General features: G+C 35.6%; 1 protein-coding gene across 1 annotated transcript in view; it reads right to left on the reverse strand.

Moving 5' to 3' along the window:
* The window catches only part of LRP1B (LDL receptor related protein 1B), a 1,787,379-nt gene that overhangs the window by 717,120 nt on the left and 1,046,723 nt on the right, over positions 1–23,536 (reverse strand). The window contains exons 12-15 of the mRNA XM_024744102.1: positions 20,392–20,572; positions 13,363–13,582; positions 11,269–11,458; positions 8,636–8,758 (exon numbers count right to left, since the gene is read on the reverse strand). Of these exons, the coding sequence (XP_024599870.1) occupies positions 8,636–8,758; positions 11,269–11,458; positions 13,363–13,582; positions 20,392–20,572 (714 nt within the window). The remainder of the gene's footprint in view (positions 1–8,635; positions 8,759–11,268; positions 11,459–13,362; positions 13,583–20,391; positions 20,573–23,536) is intronic.

Genomic DNA, 23,536 nt, shown 5'->3' on the forward strand with positions numbered 1-23,536 from the left:
TTCTCTCAAATCTCTAGAACTGACCATTGATAACATGCAAATTTCCCTTATTTTGAGTTTTGTTTGTTCAATTAGACCTTAAGATCTTTGAGGGTGGTATAGTTTCTTCTTTTGACTCTATATAAGCCCAACTTAGAACTGGAACTAGTAGTTTGATTAATTTCTACTGTATAATTATTAAGCCTAACAGTCAATAGTCTCTCAGTGTTTTTTAAAAAAATTTCCATCAGACAAGAAACCTGATTTGAGATGTCACCAGCTTCCTCGCCACTTAAGTTCAGCTTTAAGATTTTCTGTAGTCTCTCTATAGTTTACTCCAAAGAAATAGTAAGTCAATTCTGTTGTTGCATAGCTTGAGGATCGAAAAACCCAAGAAACCATTGATTCTCTTCTGATAACAATCCTACCAATTTAAAAGGCTTAGCTTTCATGGGGTCATTTGATCAAATAACTCAATCCACAGTTGTAAGGAATGATCAAAAGTATCCATATACAAGAGTGAAATTATAGTTTCTTCTAAATAATTATATTTAAGAAGATTCGTTTGTCTACGGAAAGACAAACTACCCTAGAAAATTGATATTTCTAAACTAAATATTCTTTAACATAATCAATTAGAGAGAAGGTCTCTAAGTCTACTTAGGTTTCAAATGTTTTTCAAGTGATATGTTGATCATTATGGAATAAATGCAAATAGGAAGAATTTCCAAACTTGCTTTAAACATTGTTTCAAATGTATGTGGGTGGTCAGTTATTTTTAAATGTTTGCTCATATAAATGTGGAAATTCTCAAAAACAGATGACAGTGATGTCTAAGGTTTCATTCACGTTTTTCATCATAGGTTATGAATAATTGCTTGAGAACCAGTAGAGCTTACCTCCTGAGATAACTTTTTTATATCTACTGCATCTGATAATGATCTATATCAATGTCATTCAAACATATCAATATCACTTGTAACAGCAGTTAGGCATTGCTTATATCTGTAATAACAGATGTATTAAAACATATACAAATATTTTCGACATGTTAAAGTTTGTCTACAATTATTCTAACCCCTGTGACTTGTTGGAGAGGCACTTCTCCATGGTGTTTCGACATGTCTTGTGTCAGCTTTTATTCTGGACTTTTTTTCAAGGATGTTTATGCGGCTAACAGCCTTGGAAGATCGAAGTAGAGCTTCCTTTCAGAGCAGAGAGCAAGTCTGTTTCTTGACCAGGATAGTAAAGATAATGTCTCTCTTCAGGGCAAAGGTTGGTCCTCACACGATGCGGAGGTGGGGTAGGGCAAGAAGAACCAAGGTGCGCATGAAACTTCAGCAACCTGCTTTGCCATGAGTAATAAAATCCTTTGTGTCTGATCAAAGGATTGAATGTCTTCTGTCTAAATCTATGAAAGGCTGGTGGGCTAACATGCCAGATTGCCATTAGGGGAAAATTTCACACCCTTCATAATAGTAAAGAATTTTTTTAAGATACTGGATTCTGATTTTCAAAGTCTCCCAGGGCGTTCGCCATCAGCCCTAACCCAAGTCTCCCAGATGGAATCAGTCGTTATGTCACAGAGAAACCATGATATCAACGCTGCCTAGGTTTGCTCAGGATACATAATGATAAAAGACAGGTTATTTTTGAGCCAGCAATGTCCATTATCACAATAAAATTTAATGTGATAGGTGATAATCTGGATAAGATGGCAGTTTAGACATCCCAAAGCATGGTTTTTTTCTCAACGTTAACCTAACTGTGGAACTGGGTAGCAACATCATCTATCGTAAGACCCTAGCTGATGGCCAGGCAATCTACCAACTTTTGCAAGAATCAACAAGATGATGAAGCAACTATATCTGGCATCATTAAAAGAGGGAATAGCATTCATAAGAAAATAAGATTAGTGTTCTGTACACCTTGTACAAACTTCTATAAAGGAGTTATTTTATAATTAACTTTCACACATCTAGTTGTTTTTATGAGGTCTTTGAATGTAGGAAGGATAATGCCACATACAGAACAGAACGGTGCCTAGAACAGAACTAGTTGTAGAGGAGATGTTCAAAATTATTTGTTGCCCAACTTACTGGAATTAACAGAGACTGATAATTCTACATTACAGCCATTATCGTAATGAGAGATTCTACCTCTGGAGACTGAATAAATACTTCAGGAAAACACTATTACTTCAACTGGCTCAGCAGCTAATGCTCTTCTCCTTTCACCCAAGTACATGAATGCAGTTGGCTTAATTTAAGGGAAAAAAGACTGAAATGTAGCTAGAAAGAAAGAAAGAGTGATAAAGTCCCCCGCCAACCAAGAAAGCAAACATACAGGAAAAGCTCCATGTATGTCACTTGCTTCCAGTGCTTAATGCGACAGAACCCATATTGCACTTGGGTATGTAGGCACAGCCAGAAAGTGCTTTCCATATATTAACAAATGCTATTCTTACAAGCTTTGCTTCAGAGTCGTACTTTGCACTGTGAATTTGAAAACTGAATTCAAAACCTGTAATTCTACAGCCAGGGTCACTTCTAGTCAAAATATTACAACATTATCTCACCAGGAAGAAAACTGACAAAGTAATAAACAATCCTTTAATTTAACCAGGATCAGAAATAAAATGACATGAATCATGGCATGCCTGGCAAGGAACCGCCAGTTCTCACACATCCCATGATGCCTGCTGTTAGAGCAGTGGAATTAGAAGGTCTCTGCATGACTTGTCAATACACTGCAAAGGGAAATATGCACTCTAGAATTAATTATTTTCTTTGGTAAAAACTGCTAGAGTGATTGCTAGAGCTAATGTCGAGGTTCAATGAGGTAAATGAAGAAACCTTACTAATAAACCATTTTTATTTTATTTTAGTTTTGAATCATCTATTTGGATCTCAGCCCAGCGACTGGACTTAATAACATATGTCCCTGGCCTTGTTTTAATAAGCTGTGGTGCCCATGAACAAGTGTCTGTATTTCTAATTTTGCTTTTCTTCTTTTCAACCTCAGTGTGGTCATCTATTCTAAACTGATTCTTGTCTCCTCTCTCAATTTGCTCTTGACTATATCATTAACAGCATTAGTCCCAGGACAAAAATAAAATAAAGTTTCTCTATTGTCCTTATATGTTTCATATTATGATATGTTTATTTTCTTAACAAACTGTATCTTGCATTTTGGGAGTACAGAATTTCTTAACTATCCCTTGATATGAGCAGGGAAAGAGAAAAACCTAAAAGAAAACTTGAAGTTGTAGTTTGCTGGATGACTCTGTATAAGATTGCCTATGCTGGAAGGCAGCGTGAAAAATGCTGCTATGGTTTTGGAATTTTCTCCTTAGACCATAGCAGGATGACGTTTCATTAGATAGAGTGGTCTTCTGAGCAGCAAACCTAAGTGGTACATAATCTTCCTACGCACAGAAGGCCATACATATTCATCTGGATGGGGCTTCTAAACTTTTTACTGCCTTAAACTTTTTATTACACATTAGACTGCATATATCCTAGAACATAAGGCTTGTCACAGCTGAACAGATAAATGGCTCAGCCATGGTGGAGCACTGTTTTTGACGAGTAATGTATCTGGTGTTCCAGAAGGTGAAGAAGGTCACAGAGTACCACTGACATATAACTGTGCAATGCTACCCTTGGATGACCAATATTTGGGGCAATGTTTAAGTTGCTTTCTTGGGACTAAGGCATATGGGAAATCTCTGTTCTTTTTCTTTTTCTGTCCAGGCCACTAAAGAGGCATTTAAAGAATTACTATGTTACTGTCTCATTACTCTAGACAAAATTATGCTGCTATTTAAAAAAAAATAGTGACTATCATTTTTTTTATTTTTGTAGGAGCTTAACCTCCTTTCTCAGGATTACTCTTGTCCTCATTTATTAATTTTCTATGCTATGTGATTTTTCCCTACAAAGGCATCAAGATAAATTAAAAAAAGAACTCACTTGATAATTGATCAACTGGCTTTCCATATGCTTCTCCAGGGCAGTAAGTTTCCAGTGACTATGCTACACCAGGCCTCTTTTCTAATTGTGAGAAGACTTGACCATGACACACGAAATTCACAAGGACAAAGAGCCCAGCCTACTCTCATTCTTGATTCCTTCCAGGCATGGCATTAGAATTCATCCTCAGTCAATCACGTAACATGCCAATATTTTTCTGCTGGGTGAATGCCTCTTCTGGCATTGCCTTCTGTTACAGGTTCATTGAGAAACAACCGTTGGTGTTTATTTCTGGCGTGACCATCTGCCAATGGGTTTTTGTTCATTTGATGCCAATTCACTGAGGATGACTGAAACCAGGATGATCGTATCTCAGTGGTTGCAACATGTATTTTTGTTTTGCTCACATATTTAGATTTAATCCAGATTAAAGAGTTAATCCAGTTGAGACCAGTTCACAAAATTATAATCTAGCCTGAACTAAGTCAGAAGCCCAGAGAAATCAACATTAATGAGAGGTGAGTGACACACTGATATCTGTTTTGCACTATACTCTGCAACCACAAACTCTATTCGTAGTCCTTTTGCACTTTAACTTCCTCATCTGCAAACTAAGGCTGAAATTTCCTTATAAAAACCTTTACTAACGAATAGAAACTGGAATAATTTATATGAACACACTTTGACTTCTTTTCAATAAATGAGTTACTATAGTATTTCTCTTGATTTTTCCTATTAGATTTGAAAGGAACCTAGACAAATTGCATGCCATATTAAAAATCTAGTAAAAATTTTGACAACTAAATGCAGTAACAAATTCTCAAATAAAAACTCACCTGTTTTTGTTGATTTAACATTGTTTAGTGTAACGACTATAGGTAAAACGATCTTCTTTTTTAATCCCCTTTTTTTGCATTGGGATTAACTCAGCAATGAATTATAAGTATTAAAAAGACACCAATAGTCTCAGAAAACTTTCCTTTAATTTTCACCAGATATATAATCACGTATGAACCATCATAACAAATCTCCTAACATCAGCTACATGACCAATACTGTGTACAGTATATCTTTACAAGCCAAAAGCCACCTAATTTTTATTTACACAGAGATATCCAGGGATAAATCTTTTGTATAATCAATCTCAATATGCCCATATATATGCCAACTCATAAGGAATCTGTAAATTTTTAACGGGGAATAAGAATGAAGGCAATAGGAAATATAATTTGGAGGCAAACAATACAAGTAATTATAACTCACACAACTAAAATTAAAGAACTAATTAGAAAACTTAAAGAGTAAAAACGATCTAGATATTAGTACCTGATGTATAAGCTCTCCCTCCAAATTCCCATGATGAAAACAAAGATAAAGAATGAAAACTCACAAGATCCTTGAGAATTCAGCCTCTTGATCATTCTATTGACACTATCTTAAGTGAATTTTGACGTTTTTGCAAGACCAAGAAGACTAGATTTAAATATTCAAGCAGAAGCCTCTCTAAGTTATACCACTAGAAACTGAATAAGCTTGTCTATTTTTAGGTAGGAAAAAAGGCCCTTTGCTCCTCCGGTACTGACTGTAAGGTCTGTGCCTACCACAAAAAGGAGATACTGCAGTGTTACTTTCCATCCTTGAGAGGAATTCTGGTGGTATAGCAAAGGCAGGATGAGACCTGGTGGAGGTCCACAAAGGTTACTATCTGTGTGTGTATGTGCGTCTATATGTGTGCATTTCATCTGTTCAAATGTCAAAATCATTCAGCTGGAATAGCAAAGGATCTCATTTTGTACCAGAAAAATAATCTTAGAAGAATCTGTGGGAGAAACTAAACTATGAAATGTAAACATAAATCATACCATTTATTCTGATAACTAAGATAAGATTTAATCTACCAGGCAACTGGACAGACTTTATGCTATTCAAAGCAATGCTTAATCCCTGTCTATTCCCAAACTATGGGTCTTGGTAGATCTCCTCTCTTCTGATGCAAACAACAACCAAATGGAAATTACTAAATAATGCCACAGAACAAAGGAAGGGATACCATCTGATGAATCAAAGCAAGTACACCTCAGAGAATTACTTTCTACAGGAAAATATATAGGCAATTTTTAAAATACTACTAATAATGGGAAAAAAACCTTGCCCATGGGTAACATTCATATTTGTGCTCTGAAGTATATTATCTCAAAATCTAATTAAAGAATATTTCTCGAATTTTGAAGAAAAATTTGTTTGGTCAACAATTAATATCCAGAAGAATTGCTATTCACATATAAAGGCAAAGGAGACATATTTGGAATACAGAACTCTACAATATACATTTTTTGTAGTCATCTTGAAGAAGTTATTTCAAATTATACTCCATCTATCCTACACATCAGTGAAAATTAATAAACAATGAAGAACTAAAAGTTTGAGTACTAACCAATAAACTAGTGAAGCACTGATCCAGGTCTAAAAGAAAATATTGTAAAGTTGATAAAAAATCTATAAATGTTAAAACATCTTTAAAGAGACTTACTGTTTGATAATTCAAAATAATATTCCTTGTCAGAAATCCTAAATTATAATAAGGACTGAAATTAAGGAAGATGAAGAGAATAGAATGAAGGAAGCCAAAGTCCTCGTCTCAAATAGTTGAAACTCAAAATTATAGAAATAGAACTTAATTGGTGATATTATTCCAAAGGCTTAAAGAAGATGAGGAGATATAACAAACTAACCATGGACAATACGGTCAAATACAGAAGGAATCACAAACAGTACAGTAACACACAAATAATATATAATAATGTATCAGAAATAATACCGTAATGACAAATAGCTTAAAAAGCAGCCATTAAAAATCATATTTACAAAAAACATTTAGTTACATGGTAAAATGCTTATGCTCATATTAAGTAAAATAAGGGACAAAATAATTTATATTAGTATGATCCAAAATTTGTAAAGTACAACATAATTAAGAGTTCAATCACCAAAATGAAATAGTTTAGGATCTAAATTCCAGATGTTCTACATACTAATTACATGAACTTCTAAAAGTTATTAACCTCTCAGTCTAAATTTTAAATCATAAAATGAGATAGTAATAGTATCTTCCTTATATGATTATTGTAAGGACTAATGAGAATCATGAACCTTTTTTTTTAAATGCCACATCCAGTATAAGAATTCAATAAATGTTAACTATGATTATTATTAGTAGTAGAAAAAATAATAACTTCTATGATATATAATTATAAGGATCCCCATGAAAATGTCCTAGAAGCTTATTGTTGAATAATGGCATTATAAATAGATTTTTCATTAATGTTTTTATATTTCTCAAATGTTACTATTTATTAAATCAGCTTTAGAAATCCACATTAAAAAATTTTTTTATCCACATCTTTTCTCCTCTAAAAGAAATAAGACATCACAGATAAGCTGAAGTCTTCTTTGTTACACTTATTTCTTCTTCTGCCTCCCAGAGACATCATTATAACTAATGGAGAAATACACGAAATACTTATTCAACAGTTTGTGATGGTAATTTTATGTGTCAACTTGACTAGGAGACAGAGTGCCCAGACTTGTGTCAAACATTACTCTGTTGTGTCTGTAAGAGTGTTTTTGATGAGATTAACATTTGAATCAGTAGACCAAATTAAAGCAGACTGCCCTTCCTAATGTGAGAGGCCCTCATCCAATCAGCTGAATAGAAAAAAAGGCCTACTTTCCTGCAAGTAACAGGAATTCTTCCTACCTGATTGCTTGAACTGTGACGTTTTGGTTTTGGTTTTCCTGACTTTGGACTCAAACTGAAACACTGGCTCTTCTTGGGTCTCAGGCCTACCAGCATTCAGGTTGGAACTACACCAATGGCACTCCTGAGAGTCCAGCCTGCTGACTGCAGATCTTGGGACTGTCAGCCTCCATAATGGCAAGAGCCAAAAAAAAAATCTTCTCTGTCTCTATATGTGTACATCTTATTGATTCTGTTTCTCTGGAGAATCATGAGTAACACACAATTCAAGATTAAGTCATTCCAGAAATATTTGTATTGCACTCAATATATGCATGGCATCGTTGCTGTCATTGTGCTTAAAGGACATGATGTGTGTAGACAGGACAAGTTTCAAAAGGGTTACATTGGAAAAGCAAGATGAAGTAAACTGAAGAAGGTCAGCAAAAGTTAATAAAGTGCTTTTAATCCAGGTCAAGCAATTCAGTTAGTTCTCTATTTTGATAAAGTGTAGAAATTCCCCGGAAGTCTCTTTTTGCCTCCTTTCTTGCTATTCACCACCAAGTATAAATAACTGAGCTTACTGTGCTATTTAAAGTAATAAATATCTATGTAACCAAGAACTATGCATTTTTACTTACAACTACTGATGGTGAGGTTCCTTAATTTCAAGAAATATTTTCTTCTGTGGCACATACTTATTTATAATTTTCACTAAACTAGATGGAGCAGTGACAGGATACTCAGCTAAACTTCATCATTATCATTATTCATCTGTGTATTAGATATTAATTCCATTGATTATTTATAGTCTAAAAAGAATTATACCTAAGTCATTACCTGAGTTTCTCTTTTCAAGTTTGATTTTAATTCCTTTGGTTTCATCTGCTTCTGTGCCTCAGAAAGACACCTATAAACAATGAGTGTAACATGAAAAGACACTTACATGTGCAAGTGGTCCCATTTTCATCTAAAAGTTGATTATCAGCACAAGCACATACTCGGCCTCCTGGAATGGCCAAGCACAATGTACTACAGCCTCCATTATTTACTCGGCACATGTTGTCACCTGCAAGAGGAGGGAAGAAAATATGTCAGAGAACTCTGATTGCATACAAGGTTAGCTGGTTCAGGCCCATGTTCTTTCCAGGAGATGTACATGGCGTAAAAATGTACACACACACACACACACACACATATACCACAAATAATACCTATTTATTAATGTAATAAGGATTCCTGCTGAATCCTAAATGAGATTTTAAAATGTTTGAAAATATATGATGCATTGGTAGATAAGAGGAATTTACAAGTTGGTTAGAAGAGATAGAGGTTTGTGTGCAGAGAGGTAACAGGAGACAAAAGGATAAAGTGGACAGAATGGTGTCTGTCCAGGACAATTTCCTAGAATGGGCCCAGTGTATGCAAGTTTGAGCTCTTTAGAAAGTAGACCACCGGTACTTGGAATGTGCCTTTGGATCCGAAGTCAACAGAAAGCAAACACTGGGGAAACGGGTGGGATTTTCCTTCCTCTTCTGCAAGGAGTACATTGGCATGTGAGTGCATTGAGGAATACAAGGAATGCAGGCTATCTGTGAAGCCTGAAAAATGAGCAGGCTTGCTGGTTCTACGAGAGTGTACAGTACACAAGGGTAACGTGTTGTCCCAGTGGACCTAAACAGCAGAGGCACTGATAAGGCACGCAGTTGCTATCAGTAAAGTAGGCCTGAGGGAAAATTCATAAAGGTGTTATTCATGAACATATGTGAGACACTCCTAGACACTCAGATAAAACTGAGGTAAATTTTTGAAGAGGCTGGAGAATCTGTTTTATAAAGGTGTAGGTAAAAGTAAATAAAATTTAGGTAGTCACCATTTGGATGCCATTTATTCCTACAAGTTGGAAAGGCAAGGAAGAAAGTATATTTTCAGGTCCTGATTTTCAGAAGAAGAAAATGTTAGGACTTGTATCCAAGGGCAAGTCCATTTTACAGTAAGTCAAGGCATTTCTCATCCCATGTGTTGCATTTAATCAATGAACTCTTTAAAGCAACTAGAACTTTAAAGAACATGAAGACTGAAAATGTCCTGCAATTTGGCAGAGGGGAGTTCAGCGACGACATTCAAGAGGAACAATTTTTAAAGAAAATGGAAACAGGAAATGTGACTGTATACTGATTAGTATAATGAAATCCAGGAAACTAGTGATCATAAAATTAGAGAGAACAGCAGTCCTGCAAACAAGAACCTGCTGCAGGTGAGGAGGGTTGTTGCTGTTCATAATGTTGTCTCCAGTCCATCGTAGAGAAACTACAACTGTGGTGGGGCAGCTGACGTGAACAGAAAATATTACCATTTGATCTATCTAGGCAACTGCCTCTATTCTTCATTTCTTGTCCACAACTATAACTTATACCATCTCAAATAATTAATTTTTATTCTTTTTTTTTTTTTTTTTTTTTTGGGACTCCGGACGGGCAGGCTCAGCGGCCATGGCTCACGGGCCCAGCCGCTCCGCGGCATGTGGGATCTTCCCGGACCGGGGCACGAACCCGTGTCCCCTGCATCGGCAGACGGACTCTCAACCACTGTGCCACCAGGGAAGCCCAATTTTTATTCTTTTTGAAGACAATTTTATCTTTTATTAGCTATTGAAACTTCTTAGTTTATGTACTTCCATTATTTTATAAAATTGCATTTCTATCCCAGTGAGGCAATTTCAATACAGTAGAAAAAAGTGAAGCCCTTGAATAAGATAGTGTGCTTTACAAATCTCTGATTAAGCCAAAATATCTTCAAAAAAACTCTTGTTGTTAGGTAACTTCCTACTGCCAACATACACACTGAAAAAATTTAATGTTCATTAAATTTTCACAAGGATATCCGTATTAAAAAGAGGAACGGTGACTATTTAGATTCATAACCAAAAATCTACCACATAATTTATGAAACGTTTTTGCTTGTTTGGTACCTAAGTTCTGAGTCATGCTGTTTGTGGATGGCCTAATAAATATTAATAACTCATGTAGATAAAAAGATACAAGAATATTATCTGATTTTAATAAGACATGAATATCATGGTAGATTATTTCACTTTTATAACATCTAAAATAATTAAATGTTCCTTAAATGTATATGAAATTAATCAGATAAATATACTAAGATACTTTAAAAAATACTATTTTCCTTGTATAATGTATTTTTTAACATTTTCCCGTAATGTTCCTTCCACACTGAAAGTTTTTCCACTGCTCACAATACTGACGCTTTGAAAACATTGAGGATTTTTTACTTTAAATGACGGCCTTTTTCAGTGAAGATGACATGAAAAGGAAGTATTTGGAGAAAACCTTGAACTTCACTCAAATAGAATTCCCAGAGTTACTCACTCAGGATATTTTGAACAATAAATAATAAATTTTTATGGTAACAAAGTCTAAGATTTGAGTGACTTTGGAGTGACTAGACACCTTTTATCAGAAAACTTTAGCAACACTGTCAAAATAAAAGTCTTTATGCAACCTCTTGAAATATTATTATATGTGAAACTCAGAAGCAATTTTATCTGGTTTTTAATACCTTGTTGCTTTTGAGGATCATAAATCTGAAGTCCAAACAGGGGTGGTCTTTCACGCCTCAGTAATGTCACCTCACTTGTTATCAAATCTAGTTGAAAAATGGAACCATTCATATAATCAGTCCAGAACACATAATTCCCATGATGCGACAGTCCAAAAGGATGGTTCAACTCTTTCCCACTGTAAACAATCTGTAAAATATAAACACATTGCGAAAAATCAGACCTGACCTTTAGAAACATAACCAAATATTTAGAGAAGCTGATATTCAAATAAGTAGAACAGATAACGATCTAACTAATAACTTACAGTTTCTTTCAGTGTATTTGAAAAATGGATTTCACAATGTGAGCATATTTTTTTGTTTTTAGGACATGTTATTTGAAGGAGACCATTTACATTTCATCCATTTCAATTCTCTCATACATGGCATTACATATATGGTCAAGAAATGCAAACATTAAAGTGACCTTGCCTGATACTCTTCCCTATCTCTTTTCTTTATGATATTCCGGTATCATATTCTGGCACAGAAATTGATCTGAGTAATTAGTGGCATTATGTATATTGCAGTATTGCTCATCCAATAGCCAAGGGATACAGCATGGTCTAACAACACTGGGAGTGGAAGGAATCCCTCTATTCAGTTGGATTAATGCAAATTGAAGAAATCTAGGTGATGACAGGGAGGAAGGTAAAATTTTAATTTTGAACCTAGAAACATTTATGGGTAGTAAACAGATATACAAGACTCCTGGCTAATTTTAATTCCGCTTGTCTTGACATATTCTTTACATTCCCGTGTATTTTGTGGTTGTTTAAACTACTCAGTGGAGCAATCCTGTGATAAGTTCTGTTTTGCATGTAAGGCTGTAGAAGAGAATAGGAATCATACCTCCCATAATAATAATACTTTTTCATCTTTCACAATTTATAAAATGATACTGTATACAATATGAAATAGCCTTTTGGACTCAATTCATCTAATATGAGAGGATTGAGCAAGTTATCCAAATAATATAGGGTTAAAAACTGAAATTTTGCTCCTTTTATCTGAACTCTTCATACCAAATTTTCATATGTTGAATAATTGAGACAGTTTATTATTTTTCTTTGCTCACTTCCATGTAGGCTAAAATATGCTGGCTAATAAAGTGCTATGTATATTGTGTACATATCAACATCTTCAAAGGGATCATAAGTACTTTTTAACACCTCTTAAGTATGTGACATTAGGTTAAAAGTAAATCAATTTTATTTATTTGGGGAAAGACATTTAAGTACTCTTACAGTTAACCAGTGATTGAAATGGTCTTAACTGATTAGTACATTGTATTTCTCAAAGAGAATACTTAATAAATGGGCTTGGCCAATTGTGCAATCTTCCTTTCCAAAAAAGAAGAAAGTGTATTGTCAAAGGAAGCATTTTGGTAATTCCTAATATTCCATTTTTCTAAATATCATTTAACTAAACAGTCGAAGCCAGTTCATAATGTTATATGTGCTTAGGTGATTATAAGACAGAATACAGAGGTGACATTTTGCCAACACAGTCAACTTCATCCTCGATCTCACTGAAGAACTGCAAAATCATCTTGCAACGATTCTACCAAAAGAGGCAAGAAGATGTTGATATTTATTCACACCCATAGGCTTGAAGTTCAACCCACTCTTGTGTTTTAGTTCCAATGTCATGAAGTTCTTTATTTGAATAAATGAATTCTAATTACTTTGTCATAATACATAGGTTACATTTCAGGTGCAAATATTGAAGATATTTGAACCGAGTTGGAGTGCTTGGTCCTAGCAAACATCAATAATGTAGAAAAACTGCATTTTCAAACAGCTCTGATATGCTGAGAGCTTCTCTGAAAAGTCCCACAAATGCTGGCATGCCACAGTGAGCTGGGCCTGGTCTCCCGGAGGCAAGTACCAGCTGCACTGCTTAATGCTCAGCCCCCTTTCAGCCACCCCACAGAGACTACTGGCAGCCACCTCAGAGGGGTAAAAATAAACTTGAAAGTATTTTTAACACAACACAACAAGGCTCTGTGACAGAAGCCTGTGGGTTAAAACAGCAGCATTTGTCTTTTACCTTCCTGTGAGTTCCATTCAAAAACACTTTTTCAATATGATCATAATAGGCGTCACACCAGTATAATGTGTGGGTGTGAAAGTCCAGAGTTAAGCCGTTTGGCCACAGCATCTTTGAAGTCACAAAAATCTGCCGACTGAAGCCATCCATCCAGGCCTTCTCAATCCTTCCCACGCTGTCATCTATTTCATCTTCCTCCCAGTCTGTCCAATACATCCAACTAAGACATTAAAAACAAGAGCGCACACGTGTCATTTCAACCAGCCACCATATAGACAGACACTTCCTCAGATTTGGTGCCTCCATAAAATGCAGTTACATTCTGATTTGTTCTCCTACCTAAATGCTGATCTGCCCGGAGGAGGCAGCTGCGAAGTACTCAGGGAAGGTGAGATTTGTTCAGTGGAGCCAATTAGACACATTTCAGAAAACCCACGACCACCACTACGGCACTTACTGGCCTTGTTTATTAATTAACCTAACAGCAAGTGCCAAATCCTGATTTTCTTTGGTGCTGGTACCAAAAGTTTGGGAAACGATTCTTGAGGCATGACTATTTTTAAATGTCCATTTGATAAAACATATAATCAATTATGTGTTTAAAAAGCAGATGAACTGGCATGAGAATGAGAGTACAGTTAATGATCTACTCCAGACTTTAGTTAATCTCATATGAGTTATTTATTTATTTTTTTAAAGGCAGGCAGTTGGATTTTCTCTGTTCTAAAGGGCACAGTCACACTGGGTTTGTTTGGCCAGGTCTAATTTGTCTTCCTGATGCAAATTATCTATGCTTTATTGCTGCTTTATTATTACCTTTAAAACCCACAGAAGATGATTGAGCTGCACATAAGTTGAATAACAGTAGGTTGACTGACCTTGAGATTTTGAGCTTTAATTTCTGTCTCAAACAAAAGCATCTGCCTTTAAAAACAAATCTTTTGTGTAAGCTATAACAGTGGAAGAAGGGGCCTTGAGCTAACGTTCCAACTGCCTCATGAATAAGGTTAAAACCCTCCACATGTGTTGTCTTAGGGTCATGTGAAAGTTCCTGAGTTACTAACTGAAGTGTAGGCTTTAATTCAGTCACCTCATATATGACTTTACAAAGCTTCAAAGTTTTCTAAGCTGCTAACCCTGGAAGTACCCTTATTAGATCCTCTGCCTCCCATCTGTTATGGACCCTAAAGAATTTCTGAGGTAATCTGGGACAAATCTGTATCCATGACTAAAAATCCTACTGTGACCTGGGGCTTCCCTGGTGGCGCAGTGGTTGAGGGTCCGCCTGCCAATGCAAGGGACACGGGTTCGTGCCCCGGTCCGGGAAGATCCCACAGGCCGTGGAGCGGCTGGGCCCATGAGCCATGGCCGCTGAGCCTGCGCGTCCGGAGCCTGTGCTCCGCCGCAACGGGAGAGGCCACAGCAGTGGGAGGCCTGTGTACCGCAAAAAAAAAAAAAAAAAAAAAAAAAAAAAATCCTACTGGGATCCAAACAGGCAGATTTGGGACAGCTGAGGAGGTGACACACCAGCCATTCTTTCATGCCAATTAAGCTCTTTTTAAATTCTCTTAACAGTTTACAATTATGTTGATATGCCTTTTTAGACTTGAGGAAGTATATTTAGATTGGTGAATTTTAATAAGTCCAAATACATTCTAATCCTAGAAATAAACATGGTACTATGCTTATCTTGTATCATTCCTGTTCTTCAAGTGGGTTTATTACTGGGACAAATTAAGAATAAACAGAAGATTCATTCCATTTGCTCTAAAACTGTGCTAGTTAGGCAAAACTACTTCAATTATATAAATCAGCTATGTAAAGAGAAATAACAACTTTTTCATCTCTCTTGATACCGTTTCTGAAATCTTAAATACAGTTAATCAATGCAGTTGTATTGCTGTTGCTAATTTATAACTTGTTAAATTGAAATTATCTTTCCCTCCAGCTTTTCCTCTTGATAATAGTAACACTTTTTTTCTGTGACTCTCTTAACCTGAATCACACATATATGTCCATGCAAACACACACACACAGGAGATAATTCTGGATATTCTAAACATATTTTATATTGTGTTGTTATTTGAAGACAGACTTGTTTGTGATCCAATCCACTACCTGAGACTATTTTTAGTCAAACAAAATATAAGAAAAACAAATTTTAAATAAGTGATGCCAATCTGATGGAGACCAGATACGTGATCATCTACTCAGCTGATTAAAAGTTATCGATATATTGTGAAAGCCTTATAATTATTATCAAATATGATGATTCATAAACATACAAAATAGGAAATGCAACCTATAAAATAAGCAGGAGAAAACATAAATATTTTTGTAGGTGGGACCTGGGGTAGTCATCAAATAAAAATTAGGTTAAGCTGGTCTTCTACTATGACAAAAAAAATTGTACCTCTATTTTTCAAGCCCTGTTCAAATACAATTTCTCAATGAAGTCTGCCCCTAGCTTTTCTGTCAAAATTAGCTCATTCTTTTGTTTCCTAGTGATAGTTGTTAGTTATTTTAGAGAATTTATTGCATTTATGCCATGTATTGAATTTGATGGTGTTGCATGTCTGGTAATTCCAATTAAAAATTCAAATAATTAAGGGCAGGGAATATTTATCGTTCATATTTGTACTCTGTAGCACTAAGCTTGGCTTTGTTGATATTAATCATGCCCCCAAATTAAACTGTATTATCTGGCGGGTCAATCCCAGAAATTTTTAAATCCTTAAGATTTTCTGCCATGGAAGTGAAATAACTTTTAAAAAACTTGATTGAGTTGATGACAGAATGTCTAGCTGTTAACTAGAGGATGTGGTACTTTTAATTGAGAGGGATATAGAAAATCCTGTTTGGAGGGAAATACGCACTTAGCTTTGGACTCATCTTTTCTTGGAGATAATGTTTTGAGAAATCAGAACTGGAGCTGTAGGCTTCTAAGTTATTGATGTAAATTATGAGATTTGAAATGATTGCAAAGGAGGGAGTTCATCTGTAGCTATCACCTTGAGGAGTAGTCTATCATAATTGATTCCTCCTCCTCCAGGTTTACCCCCATTTCAACATTTTTTTTTTTTTTTGCGGTACGCGGGCCTCTCACTGTTGTGGCCTCTCTCGCTTGGAGCACAGGCTCCAGACGCGCAGGCTCAGCGTCCGTGGCTCACGGGCCCAGCCGCTCCGCGGCATGTGGGATCTTCCCAGACCGGGGCATGAACCCGTGTCCCCTGCATCAGCAGGCGGATTCTCAACCACTGCGCCACCAGGGAAGCCCCATTTCAACAATTTTTGAGGCCTGCCAATCCTATTCTTTCCTGTCTGTTGTCTCAGTTCCCACTTTTCTGTTGCTATTACAAATGCTACAGTCTGTCTTTCATCACTTTTCAAAGAGAACTCCCAACGGACTGTCTTTCATAGAGCTATCATATGGCTTTCACTTTTCCTAAATCATGAATTGAAAAATGTGATTTTTATCCTCAAAACCTTCCAGTTACTCTGATGTCAGCAAAATAAGTCAAAACTTTTACTTACAACATTGAAGATTTCTATATATTTTTAGTCTCACCTCCTGCTATGTTCCTTAGAATGTCCCCTGCTCTAGCCTTAATGAACTCATCCCACCTCAAAACTGCCATTAGCTTCCTCGCCTCTAACAATTACTCATAGTGTCCCTTCAGAGTACAGTGACTAACCTTATGACTGCACATCCCGATAGAGTCCCCTGGGACCCTATTCATTTGGAAATCTATCCATCCTCTAAAGTTCAACTCTGAATTAAAACCCTCAGTGAATTCCCGAAAAGCATGTATTTCATTCTATTTTATTTTACAGGTAAAGTGTGTGTGGGGTGTGTGTGTGTGTGCTGTGTGTGTGTGTGTGTGTACACCAAGCACACCAGATTATAAACTCCTTGAAGACAATCACTGTCTTACTGATTTCTATTGATCTATATGGTAGTCACTCAATAATATATTTTAATAAATAAATAAATGAAAAATTATCCCTTTACTGATTTCTATAATTGGTTATGACGCTTTTGATAAAACCATACCTCTGAAGAGTACTTTTTGTTAACAGGCTATTATGGCAGAGAAAATCTGTGATGCTCTCCTGTGTACAGCTGCAAAAAGGTATTATGGTAGAAAAATGTAAATGAACCAGGTTTTTACAAAAGTGTTTTGATTAAAGTTATATTACGCTATTTTAAATGGAGTTTTCCAAACTAAACTTTCTTCTTCACTTTTCAAAAACTTATATTAGCGTCAAATGATTATTTGGACAATTAAATTCACATGGTTCCATTTCTACTTCTACTGTCTTCCAATCCATTCTCTACAGAATATTAAGATTAGTTGTTGTTATTGTTTTTTAATATAAATCTGACTATATCAATTCTCTATTTTACATTTACACTGAAGACAAAGTACATATCTCTCATGGTAGTGGGCAAGGCCCTGCTCTCCTTTCCAATTGCATCCTCAGTCACTTTCCCATTTGCCATCGATAATCCAGCCCGTCTTCATTTCAGTTCCTCTGACAGTAAAGCTTTTGCCCAACTTAAGATTTCAGTTGTTCCATTTTCTTTATCTGAAATCTTTTCCTCACTCTCCATGGCTGGTTCCTTCTTTACAATTAAGTCTCAGCTTAAATGATGCCCCCTTAAAGAGGCCTTGCAGCAAGCCTATTTAAATAGGTTTCTGTTAGTGACCTTCACATCAACCTGTTTGTTTGACTCCATCACTTTGGTCTCTAGAAATTACATTCGTTGCTCATTTGGTACTTATTTATTAATGCATCTGCCCATTCCCTACTTTTCAGATGACACAAGATGCTTCATGAGGGTAAAGGCTATGCCTGCTTTGTTAACCACTGTATACATAATCAGAGCTCTGGGCATTGTATACTGTTAGGGGAAAATACGTGTATATATACATATATACACATGTGTATATACATATACCCACACACACATATCCACATATATACATACACACATGAGTTTTTTTTTTTCAGGTTGGTGCATAATAGCAGTATTCTATAATATTTAAAAATCTGTCTGATGGAAGAAGAGTCGTTCTTTGCAACATCAGAGGCAAATATAGGATTAGTTGGGAGATACGTACTATAGGGATGCACTTACTGCCTTACTGAAAAGAAAAAATGTCCTATCAATCAGATTTGTCTCCAGATACTCTGAACTATGTAGATGCTATGGATTTCAGATCTAAATTGGATGCCTGCCTCTTAGGGAAGTGTTGAAGTGGATTCCTGAATTTGAAGAGAGAGATGGGTCTAGAGGCCCCTAAATTTTCTTCTAAATCATCTAATTCTATGACCTGCACATTGATGTCATCTCCCCAAGCACCTCAAAGACCCTTCGACGCCATCGGAAAATATCTTCCTCTAACAGAATACTGAGAAGGAAGATGTTGCTTTAAGATATATTTGAAATATCTTGCTTCAAGGAGGTTTAGACAGCATGGAATAAATATTTTCTCTAAAAATTAAGATTGCCTTGGTTTAAAGGTCAAATAGATGACTTGGTTTAAAAGTCCAGGAATAAAATAGAAATTTAAAGAATCCACACATAAAATCACTAAAATTACTTTATAATTATGCCTTACAAAAAACATGCAATGAATTCATCCACTGATTAGGTCAGCCTGGAAAGAAGCACCGATTGTATTTGGAGCTATTCTCAATACAAACAATTTTAGGAACTGCAATCTGGTGATCTCAGTTTATAAGGGAGTCATGTGCTTCTTATTCACTTAAGTATTATTTTTGTATGTAATAGTAAGGTATAAAAATATTAATTTTGTGGTGCCATTTTGAAACAGTGAACTATAAGCCATGGGGGGCGGATAAAAACCACATACAACAACTGTACATGTAGAAAACGCAATCCACTCATTTAATTCTGAGATTCTATTAGGAATTTTCACATTTCTTTAATATTTCTATATGCACATTGTTGCTTGTGTTCAGGTAATAGCTATGAATAAAAATCAAAGGAAAACATATTCTCAAAAATTGCACAAAATAATCCATCCTGAAACAAGTAACACATACTATAAAATGATGTCACTATATGGAAACTATGGTTATTTCCAAAAATACAGAGTTACCAACCTAGACTAATAAAAAGTAGTGGAGAGTGGCATGAACATACATACACTACCAAACATAAAATAGATAGCTAGTGGTGAGCAGCCGCATAGCACAGGGAGATCAGCTCGGTGCTTTGTGACCACCTAGAGGGGTGGGATAGGGAGGGTGGGAGGGAGGGAGACGCAAGAGGGAAGAGATATGGGAACATATGTATATGTATAGCTGATTCACTTTGTTATAAAGCAGAAACTGACACACCCATTGTAAAGCAATTATACTCCAATAAAGATGTTAAAAAAATAATAAAAGTAGTGGAGTATAGTGGCTCTGAGTAAAGTCTTGGAGACAGGTTGCTTGGATTTAAATATCTATCCAGGCTCTAATAATCAAATGGTCTTTTGCAGGTCCATTACAAATTTCTTCTTTGTAAAACAAGAATGAGAACAGCAACTAATTCAAAGTATTATTGTGAAGAATCACAACATAGATCATGGTAATTTATTTAACAAAATGCCTGGCCCACAATAAATGTACAAAAAATGGAAACTTGCTATTTTTTGAATACTTTAAACTTCAATAACCTTTAATTTAAAAAATTAAATTGATTGATTTGCTGGTTGAATTGATTATTTATCTTAGTGTCAGGCTGTCTAAAATGGAGAATTACGGTGCTTGTCTGAATAAACCAAGTAAATATATTCTCTATACAAATAATCTGTTTATTTCAGTTCAATCTTGACATGTTTTTTTAGCACATTCTCTAGGAGAGATAATCATTAAATGAGCAACTTTTCCCAGTGAGGCCATTCATGTGTGAATACAATGTGTGAATAAAACTTACTAATACTAAATATGTAAAAACCAAATTTATCTAATATAATTTTCCTTATATAAAACTGATCAAATATTGCATACCCATTAACAGGATCCACCACAATCCCTCTGGGATGGGACATTTCTCCCTCTAAGAGAGTCTTCCGACTCTGAGAAGCCTTTTCCAGCCTAGCCACGTTAATGGTCTTCCTATGGCCATCATTTGTCCAGTAAAGGTTATTTCCAATCCAGTCCACAGCAATGCCCTCCACATTATCCAGATCTACAAAAAGCAAAAACAAGAAAGAAAGCAGTTTTTCATTAGTGTCCACTACTTACCTTCTACTTAATAAAAAGTATAATTTTAAAAGGAATACATTCTGATCTATAAATTCTTTATAGTGATTTTTGCAAATATCATTCCATAGAATATTTTTCAATTTTGTTTTGAATGCCAGGCCCTCTCTTGAGATATTTTATTTGAAACAGTGATCTGCAGAAAAACAGGAAAATATAAGTGATGAGAAAACGAAAGGGTAAAAGATAAGTTCTCAGAGTAAAAATTGTCTCATAGATTGTTCAAAAGAAAAATCAAATAACATGATCTAGTAATACGTTCAAAAAGTAAGCATGTTCAAACATGTAATATGTAATCTGAATAACCAAAATAATATGAAGGCCCTTTTGCCAAGAGTTGAACAGGTCCAGCAGAAGCACACCTTTGAAAGCCCAGACTAGGCTTTTATCATGGAACTGCATGAACAGTGAATCTCAAAGAAACACTAAAATATTTCTGTATATTCTAGACTTACTTTAAAAAGGATGCTATTACAGGCTCCTCTAAGATACAGGCAGTTATAATTCAAATATATAATCATATGAGCTCCCCTAATTCAACTCTTTACAGAAAGGGAAACTCTAACACTTAAGAATGAAGGCTTATAGTTTATTACCACATAAGCAGTGGTAGAATAGGGATAAAATCCAAATCAGAGGATCCCCAACGTAGAGATCTTTATAACTGCACTGTTCCTATGGTGAGTCTTTTCCTCACTTTTTGCCATCCGGTAAACCATCCTCCAAACTGTACACAACATCCTAAATATACTTCTACCCCTCTATTGCACGAGAAATTACTGTGAACTTCTCTTCTTTCAAAACCAGGAAAGCCTTTGTCTCTTTTCCTCCTGGGTGTGAGGTAGAGAACTGGCACTTACTGGACACAACAACAGGTAGTAGTACATCAGAGACAGAGATGAGCATTCACACACTACTGGGAAATCTACATGACATTTTCCCTCATACACAGATGTCATAAACATTGACTATTATCATATTCTTTAATCATGGCCCTCTGGCCTTGGAAAAAATAAAATTTTCTTTTGTGACCCTTTCTGTTAATCAGCATGTGCCCTAACTCAGGATGACTAATATAGTGTGTGATTTGATCTAACTGAAAATCTGATTATAGTGAATCAGATATGTTCTCAATTTCACTAAGCTATCTGCTTCATTACCAACCAGTATGAGCAATTTTCACAGGTTAATTGTGCCTATGCTTAGAAAAAAGTTTCATTTTTCTCTGTGCTTTATTGACACTTAATTTTACTGAGCACTTTCCTGCTCTGGCATAATGGAAAAAGAGTAGCTATTTACTCTTTTCCATTTATCATCGTCTGTGGCTGGTTTTTGTCTTGTTGTTGGTCTTCAAAAGTTATATTACATCTGAAATCTAACCCAGCATGGAAACTTTCTTCCTCAATAATCTTCTCATTTCTAAAACATTCCCTTTTCACATCTGACTTAATACTTTTTTCTTTTTCATATGAAGCAGCTGTAGTATTATTTGATTGAAATTTTGTTTCGGACACTTGGGTAAGTAACTCAGTCACTCTGATCCTTAATTTCTCCATTTAAAAAGTGATGAAAGGGGCTTCCCTGGTGGTGCAGTGGTTGAGAGTCCACCTGCTGATGCAGGGGACACGGGTTCGTGCCCCGGTCTGGGAAGATCCCACATGCCGCGGAGCGGCTAGGCCCGTGAGCCATGGCTGCTGAGCCTGCACGTCCAGAGCTCCGCAACGGGAGAGGCCACAACAGTGAGAGGCCCGTGTACCGCAAGCTACACTGTAGGATAAGTAAACAAGAGGTAAATTAGCTACTGCATGTAAAATACTTAGCATACTGCCTGTAACATTGTAAATTCTCAACATGTTAGTTTTTATAAATTCATCAGGATTAAAAATAATTTATATACATACATACATATATAAATCCTGGCTCTTTTGATAGGAATAGACCTTACATTTTTCTCTTTTAAAGGAATTTTTCATTAATATTTCCTTACATTTTGACTGGTGGCCAAAGTTAATTAGAAATACGATATGCAGAGTCAGTTGTGAATAAACAGAGTGGGATGGAATGGAATTCTAAAAAGCAGAACTTGGGAGGATCCTGTCTCTAATTGGTTCATTTGTTTTGTCTTTGAAAAATGAAATGTTTGAGTAGCATGAAGTAGTGATTAGGATCACAAGTTCTAAAACCATACTTCCTAGGCTCTGTAACCCTGAGCGAGTTACACCTGATCTTTAAGATTGATGTAATGATACTGCTTAACTCATAGGATTGTTTTGAGGATTAAATGAATATATAAAACTCTTAAAAATAATGTTTGGCACATAATAAATACTACATAAATGTTGCTATGAATATTATTACTAATAGTATCATTATTATTATAATCTTCTCTTTAGCTACCTATCTATTGAGACAGCAATGAATCAATTAGCCTAGAATGTTTTTTAATATTATTTGTGTGTGTGTGTGTGTGTGTGTGTGTGTGTGTGTGCTTTGTTTTGTTTTTCTGTTCTGGAAAGGATGTGGATGAATGGAAATTAAAAAGAAAACAAAAACAAAAACTCAAAAATGAGTCTTATGTGCAACTTGGGAATTTTTTTAGGCTATCTTTAACCAGACATGGAGAAACTTCCTCTTTTATACTTGTAGGACAAAGCCTGAAGAATCAATGAATCCCTTTCTCAACAAATATACATTGGTAAGGAAAATACTCTGGCTCTATATCATTTGACATCTTCCTTTAACTTATGACTTAGATGAAACGCTAAGACATACAGAGCATTGGTTTACGTACACTTAATTTTTCACTCAACAGGGTTTGGATGGGGCCTCCCTGAGATTGACTATTAGGATCTCTATGACCAAAACCCTTCAACTAGGTGATCAATAACAT

Source organism: Neophocaena asiaeorientalis, unplaced genomic scaffold (genome assembly GCF_003031525.2).
Source record: "Neophocaena asiaeorientalis asiaeorientalis breed wild unplaced genomic scaffold, Neophocaena_asiaeorientalis_V1.1 scaffold11, whole genome shotgun sequence".
In the NCBI taxonomy this organism is placed as follows: Eukaryota; Metazoa; Chordata; class Mammalia; order Artiodactyla; family Phocoenidae; genus Neophocaena; species Neophocaena asiaeorientalis.